The 10,271-nt window shown below is 38.5% G+C and overlaps 1 protein-coding gene across 1 annotated transcript; it reads left to right on the top strand.

The window, feature by feature from the left end:
- The first annotated feature begins 7,138 nt into the window (after positions 1-7,138).
- Positions 7,139-10,183, top strand: snrnp35 (small nuclear ribonucleoprotein 35 (U11/U12)). The gene is made up of 2 exons (XM_036594653.1): positions 7,139-7,335; positions 8,945-10,183. The coding sequence occupies exon 2, from the start codon at positions 8,948-8,950 to the stop codon at positions 9,728-9,730; it is 783 nt and encodes a 260-aa protein (XP_036450546.1). The 5' UTR covers positions 7,139-7,335; positions 8,945-8,947; the 3' UTR covers positions 9,731-10,183.
- The last annotated feature ends 88 nt before the right edge of the window (positions 10,184-10,271 follow it).

Here is a 10,271-nt window from a genome sequence, read left to right as displayed (position 1 = left end):
TGCTGGGAGTCTTCCCAATATGCAAATGGTCACAAAACCAAATCTTCAAACGCTAATAACTCCAAAACGATGCCATTTACGGACACTGGGTTTTTTGCTAATAAAAGCTGGTACTCTGATGAACATAAAAATACAAGAGTTCACCACGATGGATTTTACCACAGCCAAGATCCAAATCCCCCAGAAAACCACAATGCTGATAGATGGGGTGAGCGCCTCTGGTAGAAGCTTGACGAATCCCTGCACCTAAACGGTGGAGGGACCAGTCCGCCACTGGTGTACAACCCCAAATAGGGGATCCAAAGCGGTAGAAGCTTGGTATTTTTCCGGAACTATTTCAGCGTTGGACCACACCGGCCTGGAATTCGAAGGAAGGCTATCCGCCGGCTTGGACCTCTGCCCAAGACTGTCTGGGAGGTGACGCATTGCACGGGATCTACCTTCCCGGGTCTTGAAGTCAGGCACCTGGCAACGGGTGGTTGGGGCACGGTTTCCGGTCCTGGTTTTCTACCCGTCGTTCGGGGAGACTAACTGGGATAGGCCCAAATTCTCAGACCTTGTCTGGCTGACCTGGGCAACCTTGCAGTGTTAACGAAGGGTCAATTGGGCAAGGGGTAAGTATTCAGCCTCTCTGGGTCATTCTCTCAGAAATCATTCTCTCTAAAATGGCTGTAAATGAAGACCACCACACACCAAACACAAAGACCAGAAGAACAGACAAGGCCACTGCATTGTGTGCATTCTTATTTACTCTCACCAACTGAAAGTCAATAGTGCTTTGAGATTGTCTTTGTATTGTAAAAGCTGGTGATGTCATATAACACTGTTGTAACATAATGATCCAGTGATTGAACTAGAAATGACTAGCACTTTTACCTCCTGTAATTGTTGGCAAGGTACAGAGTCAAGGTCATTCATACAGTTTTTTCTTTTCCCATTCAGTGCAGAGAGCAAGAATTCCCAGAATCGCAAGATCACAGATTACTATCCCACACAAAGAAGCTCAAGGAAATGCAAAATGGAATTAAAATCAAAATACAAAAGACTCAAATTTCATTTAAATTTGTCATTAAAGAGGAATCCCATGGATAAAATGCCATTCTGGACATTTCTTTACAGCGGTGGTGATTGGAAGCAGGGATCTTAATGTACAACGCAAATATAATAATTTTAGTCACTAAGCAGTATGACCAGTGAACTTGCACATCTTTTGTGCTTGTGTATGTAGGGCTGATATTCATAAAAATATCACAGCACAAAAAATGTTTTGTTCGGGTGCTGTTTTGCTTTACACCTTGCATGTACTTCTCAGCACTGAAAATACTTTAAAAAGATGTTTTAGGCCAACACATTATCTCAAAACCATCACATACAATGATGGTATGATGCGCTAACATCCGATCAGCTGCTTGTTAATAAGCAGTCTATGTAATTTCCATGCAACTTGGCACATACAAGAAGCAACTTAAATCCAATGTTATCATTCTCACTGTATAAAATCATCTTAGATAACCTGCAGTCATTTTCATTTGCATATTTGTAGCATTTTTATTGTCTTTGTGTAATTTTTCCCAGCAGTCATTGCCATTCAATTTTTCTCTATTCATCTTGATATCCATATTTCTTTTTTTTTTAAATCTGCTCTGTGTATGTTTAACCTTTGAAGTATAATGTTTAAGAAGCCATCACAGTAGTGCTGCCTCACATTCTGTCCTAGAAGCACTGAACGTTCATCAAGGACCACAGTTTATTCTCTCTTTCTGTATTGTTATTTTTATCCTTTGGATATGTAAAATCAAGAGCGTCGAGAGAAGAAATTTAATGATTTAGCTGCATAAATCACTAGCAAGCTATTTTCTTCCTCAGATGAGTTTCATCATAGCCCTTATATCAGTATGGCACAAATAAGCACTTATACAATCTGTGCAAACCATGTTATTGTAGCCCTTTTAGCTGAGTGGCATGAATGTCACGTTTCAAATGAACATGAAAATGTAGCAGACCCTCAATATCTAGTCTGTTGCAACTGAAGTAGTCCACTTTGTTTTACGAGGCAACAGATGTAAAAGAATGAGCTCCATCAGATGACACCACGTTTGGGCCTTATGTGTGAAACAAGTTATGGATGAGCCAGTAGTAAAGGGTGAATAAGTAATATTTTCCAAATTCCAGCAATGTCTGATGGTTAGAGGCGCATATAAGAAAAATGACTTGAAGAATTTGACACAGTTGAATTTGGCTTCTTATGTGAATTTCCAGTTCCACCTTAAATGGTGTAGCTGTTTTTTGCACAATAAAAATGTTTCAGAATTACTTTGGTTGTGAAAAATGTTGTTTTTATGAAGAGGTGAAGGGATATCCCACATTAATAAACCACTTTTAGCCTAGAAAAATACTTTACTTATCTGTTAGGTTTACTTTAGTATCTAAAATGATTTTATTTGTAATAAGGCAAAAAAATAAAATAAGCAACACCACCCACTACTAGTTAAACCATCTAATGCAGGCATGTCAAAACTGGGGACCTTCCGGGCCAAAGTGCTGCTGACGCTCTAAATTCAGTCTATGAAGGCCTTGCTAATTAGCTGATGAGCTGAATCAGCTGGGTTTAATGAGACAATGTGCTGAAGTCTGCAGTGTTTTGGCCCATGAGGACTGGAGCTTGACACATGTGATCTAAAGCTAGCCTAAATCTGCCTATTTTATGATGCATGCATTTGTTTAGTGTTCTAGAAGTACTAATGATGCCCATTATATATACCTATATTGTATATCTTATAAAAGTGTACTATGATCTGATTTGTAAAGATAACATCCCATATTGCCCACCCCTACTTCAGAATGTAACTATAAATTTGCTTGTGTGTTTGTACCTAATACATACTTGTTTTGTGTCAGCAGTGTGCAGAGAAGAAACACTTAAATGAGCTGATCACAAAAGGGCAAGAGAATGGAATGACGGTAAACATCAATGACTTAATAAGTGAAGCAGTTGTGATTGCCTTCAAACTTACTATACAGTTGAACACTTGAACATATTCTTATGTTCATATATGATACATTGAAGGAAAGGAAAGAGGGTTTTTTGCCACTCAACACTTCCAGAAAGGACAATATGTGGTGGAATATCATTGCTGATGTTACTGAAAACTGATGCCAAGAAAAGGGAAGCTATATACACACAATACCCTACTACTGGCTGCTACATGTATTATTTCGAGTATTTCAGCAAAACTTATTATTATTAGGTTAAAGACTATTTCACTGTTTTTTTGTAAATATACAAGAAGAATGCAACACATTCTGAAAAAACTGGGACAGGAACATGTTTACCAGTGTGTTACATTACCTTGTAACGTGCGACCAGTGAGCAGATGCTCGCGGATGTAAAACAGTGAAGAAGCTTTACTTCGAGATATCATTGTCAGTACACAGGCACAGCAAAATACACAGAAGGTGATCAAAACACAATAGGGCTAGGCAGATCAAAGTCCAAAACACAGGCAAAAGTCAAAAACCATATATCCAGCTAACCAGGCAACAGAACCAAAAGGGCAAATCCGAAAATCCGAGAAACAAAGTCAAAACACAAGGTCAGAACAGGGGAGATCAAAACCAGAAAGAACGCTCAGTAGTTTCACTAGGAAAACTGACCATAGCCCGGGCTAATATACTATCTAAAACAGGTCATGTGAGAAAACATACAGGTGAAAATGATCAATATTCAGGAGAACTAGAGCGGTGATACGCTGCTGATGATCTTCCTGGAGTCAGGTAATGAGGCGGAGGATTCTGGGAATCGTAGTTTTGAGGCTGGCTGGCCGAATACGTGACACACCTTTCCTTTTAGCAACACTTTATTTATTATTTGTGGGCTGAAAACACATACTGATCCAGTTTTGAAAGTGGAATTTTTTGCCATTTTTCTGTGTCTTCAGCTGTGCAAGCAGTCCGGACTGCAGACATGTTAGTCTAGCACCCCCACTCTCTGATTAGGCAGCCATGCTGTTGTAACACGTGCAGAATGTGGCTTGGTGTTGTCAAGTGTCGAGCCTCAACCCATCATTGCTCATAAAGTACTCTACCTTTCTTGGATGCTCCTTTTATATCCAAGCATGACTTTGTCACCTGTTTATGATGTTTTATAAACATTTCACAATGTTCCTAGACTTAAATTGTTCCTGTCCCAACTTTTTTGGAACGTGTTTCAGGCCAAGCATATATTTACAACAAAATAATTAAGTTGGTAAGGTAAGAGATTACACATCTTGTCTTTGTACTGTTTTTGTTCAAATACAGATCAAAGGAAAACTAAAAAAAGACTGCTTTCTGTTTTTATTTGCATTTAACTTACTGTCCCAATTTGTTCGGAATTGGGTTTGAATTATGCACAGTTTGGAACCTCTGCTGTACAGGGTCCTTACAGCAGTGATATCAAAAACACTTATTACTTATAGTTTGTTTGGGGTATTTCATTTTAGAAGACATGTGAGACAATCATGGCATTATCTAATGGAGGAAATCAAATAAACATCTACTCAAAATTAAGTTTTACCTGTACTGATGGATAACAGAAATGTAGTTATCTGGAATGTATGTCATTTGCTGTGTGCTTTAGATTGTTTTGAAATAACCATTCATAATATTTAATCAGGACTAATCAAATTATTTTGTGCTGGAAATTGCATTTGTCTAATTTGCTAAAGACGTTGTTTTCCATTTAAAGGGTAACTCCACAGATTTGTTAGAATTTCTACAGAATTCCATGCTTGGGATGTAAACAGAGTAATCAGTTTTTTCATGTGAAATACTTCACTGCAGAGAAACTTCCCAACTCAGAATTCTTTACAGTTATTAGTGTTGATGCCACAAAAAAACTGATCATATGGGACAGCTCATTAACCACAGTAAAAACCAGACCAAGCTCCACGACATCAATGGAACCTGATCCTCGTGGCCTCCAGAGATATAGAGGAGGGAGACGAGCTGCTGTATGACTACAGTAACTGAAGTAAAGCCTCGATAGCAGCTCATCTGTGGCTCAAACATTGATTTGGAGAAGGGAACTACTAACACCCTGTTTCTTAAATACAGTTTTTAAATGTCTTAAATTGCCTTAGCAAACTGAGAATGTTTAGGGGTTAGTACTTGTTTGGGTGTGTTAAACAGTGACTTAAACACATTTAGGTTACGGTACATATTCTACATCCTATATGATACTTTTAAAAATATTTATCCTGCTATATGGCATGCTAGTTTTGACACACTTCTTATTGTATATTTTATATACTTGTAGATCAGTGCTTCCAAAGCAAAAACAGTTTTCTTAAGCAAATGTAAACTAGTTAGTGGCTTAGCAATAATTATTTATGACACCCCAATAGAAAACATGTCTGTGGAATGCAAGTGACACTTAGAAGAGCCATGTTTTAAAAGCTTGGGATAACTGGAAGGTACCCCTGTCCCTCGACCCGATTTGGAATCCAATTGTTTTATGATGTTTAGCGTGTTATTTTATGGATTTGAGCAAACCTGTACCTCTTGAGTGTCCAGTATCAAATGACCCAAGTCAAAAGTATTCAGTTGATTCTCTATGCTGGGTTAGAGGCATTGTTGAATAAAATGGTATTATGCGAAGTTTTTGTTTTTTTGATATATTTGTTTTTTAAGAACATAAGTGACTTTGAACATATGAACATTTTTGCGTTTTGTGCAGTGATGCATTAGATTTTTAAAAGGCCCATATCTTACATTTTTCTTTCTTTTTTTTCCTGAGATTTTACGTAATCATTTTCAAATCTCTTTTTGTCCCTTAAAATTATAGGTTGGTTTGTTACTTTGCCTTTAAGACTATGTAAATGACCTCTGATGTGACTGGCTGTCCTGTATTGTGCCTCATTCAGAAAGAAGTCCACGCACTAAAGAGATCATCCTTTGTTTTCACTGAAAATTAAATAAACAGCCATTAAGTACAAGTAACTTATTTTTCAGAAGGTATTTCCGAGTAGATTATCTATAAAATAATCTGCTTGCATAAGGAAGGGGAAACTCACAGTTCAAGCAATTATTAAAAAATACAGAGATAATGGGACTACTAACAACAACCTGCAATACCTGGAAGACCACCAAGACTGCTACCATCAGATAAACAGCACTTAAAGCTTTCATCTTTGAGACAGAGGAGAAAATCAAGCTCAAGTCTCGATTCAGATCTGAAATTATCCACAGGTGTTTCTGTCCACCTTTCCACTGTGAGGAGGCAACTCAACACTAAGAGTCTAAAAGGATGTGTAGCTGCCAAGAAGCTGTTACTGAGAAAAGGAAATAGACAAAAAAAAAGAAAATTTGCAAATCAAACAAAGAAGCTGCTGGTGTTCTCAGAACAATGAACTGACCACCCCAGGGTCCAGACCTCAACATCACTAACTTTGTGATTGAGATTACTTGGATAGCAAGAAGTTTTAAATACAACCAATTTCTAAGACTGAACTTTGGAGGTGTGGAAAAAATATCCCTGCAGATTTCTCTCAAAAACTGAAAGCAAGCCTAAGGAGAATGGGAGCTGTAAGAAAGGCAAACGATGGACACACTAAATACTAAAAAAACTGTGCCATATTTAGCTGTTTAGGTTTTCGTGTAATTTGTTGTTGTTAAAATGTTTCTATGTTTTGTGCGTTTTTCCTAACGCTGAAAAATGAGTAACTTGTACTGAGAATGTGCAGCCTCGACTCCGGCATATGGAGGTTATAGACTGAATGAATGCCACATTTCAAAACTGTTGTTTACATATTTAATAATTTTGAAAAAATTTTGAAAAAACTCTTATTTGAAAAAGTGTACAATTCGGTTTCCCATGATATGGACCCTTAAATGCTGTTTGATTAATGAAGTAGGTGGAGCCATGAATAAAAAAAATAAAATAAATAATAATACTATAAAAAAAAATATATATATATATATATATATATATATATATTCTATTTTTATTAATAGAACAGTTAATATTTAGGATTTACAGATGTCTGTAATTCCTGTGTAATTTGTTTACAGATGTTTGCCTCTGTCGTCTCTCGCTCTTAGGAATCGAAGTAAGAATAAAAACGGTCTCGCTGACAGCCGGACCAGTGATACGGCTCAAGTTTCTACACGGAACCATTGAGGTGGTGCACGTTGACTATCTGAAGTGTTTTGTTGTTTATTTTTTTGGTTTATTTCTAAGATAAAAACGTTTACTGCAACGTAATGTTTATTTAACAGTTAAAGAGACGTGGTCGTTTTCGAGTCGAGAACTGGTTCAGTATTATAGTTCGTATTTCTGCAGTCGCGCTGATAAAGGTAAGACAACCTTTATAAACTTACTGCTAGCAGTGATTCTCTGACTTGGTTTCCTGAGAAATTTAGTCACTTTGTCACAAATTCAGGTTGCTGCAAAGTAGTAAAGTTAAATTAGAATATTTCCGTTTGTATTTCCTGCTTCGGGAATGCCAAAATGTTGTTTTTCCCTGTTTTATTAGCTAGAAATGTTCTGATATAGGGAATTCTGGGACGATGTCGATATACGATGTTTTTCATGTAGCCTACATATCTGCTGATGCCGATATATATACACATTTATAAAACCTAGCTAGATATTGGAACTGAATTCACTTCGATTTGCATTACAGAGAAATGCAACATTTATTTCTGTAGGATTAGAAATGCAGTAAAATAAATAGAATGCCATTTTAATGCAGTAGCCCAGTGTCACCTAGCATCCTGCTCTTTTGTAGTACAATAAATATGCCATCAAATGTCAGGTACTGATATGAAACTAATCTCATTACGCATCCTCAATTGTAAAAACTCGTCAATCCTGAAGTGCAGCAGAGAGAGGTTTCTAAATCCCCGTTGAGTTTTGGTCAGTTAACTATGCTTAGCGCCATGGTATCTGAGATTGAACAGTCTGGCCAGTTCAGTCTGGTTAAGCTGGTTGACCAGCATAGGGTGTGTTTTTGTTTAATGGTGTAGCTGGTCAACCTTTATGAAGCTGGTCATGCTGGTAGGCCCGATAAAGAATCAGACTCAAGACTCCTGGTCTACCAGTGTAGGTATATTTTTGCTTAGTTTGGATTACGTCCAGCTTATCAACCACCATCAACGACCATCTGAAAACAGCTACCTGCAAAAGGTTTGAGCTGGAGTTTTTAGCAGAGAAATGATTCATACAAACATAATGGTGTGTAATCTCTAGACAAACATAATAATCAAACCCATGTCTTTGAGAAAAAGGTTTGTAAAGAGCCTTATGCCTTATTGTTCAACACTGGAAGAACAATACAGTTCAACACTGTTAGCTAGTGTAATCGGAGAATAATGGCCAGTTTTGCTCCTGGAAATCTACCATCCTGGAGAGTTCACCTCCAAAACATCTAGCTCTAATATTCAGCTGCCTCTGGAGCCCATCATTACATGCATCATGTGTGTTAGACTAAGGTTGTAGATAAACTCTGCATGGTGGTAGATCTCCAGGACCATAACTGGGCACCCCTGGAGAAAACATTTGGGTTCTAGCTATGAACTGTTTGGTTGCATTATATCATTGTTATTTTCTTTTACCATGTTGTCTTCAGAGTTAATATCACTTTGCTGTCCACTGCCTCTGTGCCTCTTTAGATCGCTGTTGTAGCTACAACTGTGTAAAAAAAAAAAGTTTGTGAACCCTTTCAAAGTCATGTGGACTTGAATGAATCTGAAAATGTAATCTGATCTTCATTTATCAAAATAATAAATAGAGCACTGTATTGAAATATCCAACTGATATTTTACAGTGCCGCATCTTTAGAGAACAAATGGGTTAAAACCATATTTGTATGTAGGTTCTTTACCTGCCTTTCAGTAATCTTTGTGTTTTTGTACAAACTCTGTGACTGAACATTGCTGATGTTCATTTTTTTGTTTTTTTCAGAAAATGAATGACTGGAGTCCTCTGGCGAAGGTCTATGACCCCCTAAAGGCTGGCAGTATTGACGGCACTGATGTGGAGCCCCATGACCGGGCGATATGGAGGGCAATGAATGCCCAGTACCGGCCAAACAAAGGCGTAACAGGTGACCCTCAGCTAACACTGTTTGTTGCACGACTGAACAAGCAGACTTCTGAAGAGGACCTCAGGAATGTATTCTCTAAATTTGGAGATATCCGCAGACTGCAACTTATCCGAGACATTGTCACAGGTTTCTCTAAGGGATATGCCTTTATTGAGTACAAGGAGGAACGGTCTCTGATGAAGGCGTGGCGAGACGCTAACAAGATGGTGGTAGACCAGCACGAACTCTTTGTGGACTTTGAGCTAGAGCGCACTCTGCAGGGCTGGATCCCCCGGCGCCTCGGAGGGGGTCTTGGAGGGAAGAAAGAGTCTGGACAGCTGAGGTTCGGAGGCAGGGACAGACCATTCAGGAGACCCATCAACCTGACTGGGCCAGTGCCACAGGGAAGACCCGCTGAACGCAGGTGGGATGGTGGCGGAGGGCGGGAGGACAGGCAAAGGGACAGAGACGTGTCCCCAGGCCAGGACCGAGACTACGGCCGACGCCGCGAGCGGAGAGATGAATGGGATCGGGGAGCTAGAGATCACCATAAAGACAGGAGGGACTCCAGGCGATACAGGGATAGGAGTAATGAGAGAGACTCAAACAGAGGAAAGGAGGAAAGAAGGTATCGGGACTCGTACAGGGATTCTGAAAGAAGATAGCTTGACCAATACATGGGGGTTTTCCACAAAGCAGGATTTCACACTAAAACTGGGTAACTTGAGCCCAAAGGTAATAGCCCAACATAAATATAATTTACCTCCATTTACGCATCTGCCTATTCAGCCCACAGCAGTTTAGCCCCACTCATTCATTCACATTAATGTTATAAGGAGTGTTTCAGCCTGGACTGCTTTTTAAATGAGCCACAATACAGATCAGTCAGTCAGAAGAGATGTGTCTTAAAGGTGACAAAACCAGCCTGTTTAATTTTGAGGAATGAAAAGAGGTTATAACAGGGTTATAACCTTAATTTTACTGTGCAAAAGTCACACCACCCTTCATTTACTTAATTTGCAGTCAAAATGGCAATTTAGCACAAGTTAATAATTTTTCAGCATCAGGAAAAAAGCAGTAGATGTATTTAATTAAAAAATGTAAACATCAACCGTGATTTTTTTTTCTTGCATTTACTGTATCCTTCCTTTGCCTGTATATATAATGTGTGTACTGTCAAATAAATGTAAACATGGTCAAGTAAAA

The sequence above is a fragment of the Colossoma macropomum genome, unplaced genomic scaffold, assembly GCF_904425465.1.
Source record: "Colossoma macropomum unplaced genomic scaffold, Colossoma_macropomum, whole genome shotgun sequence".
NCBI lineage: Eukaryota > Metazoa > Chordata > Actinopteri > Characiformes > Serrasalmidae > Colossoma > Colossoma macropomum.
This window is presented reverse-complemented; position numbering and strand designations above follow the sequence as displayed.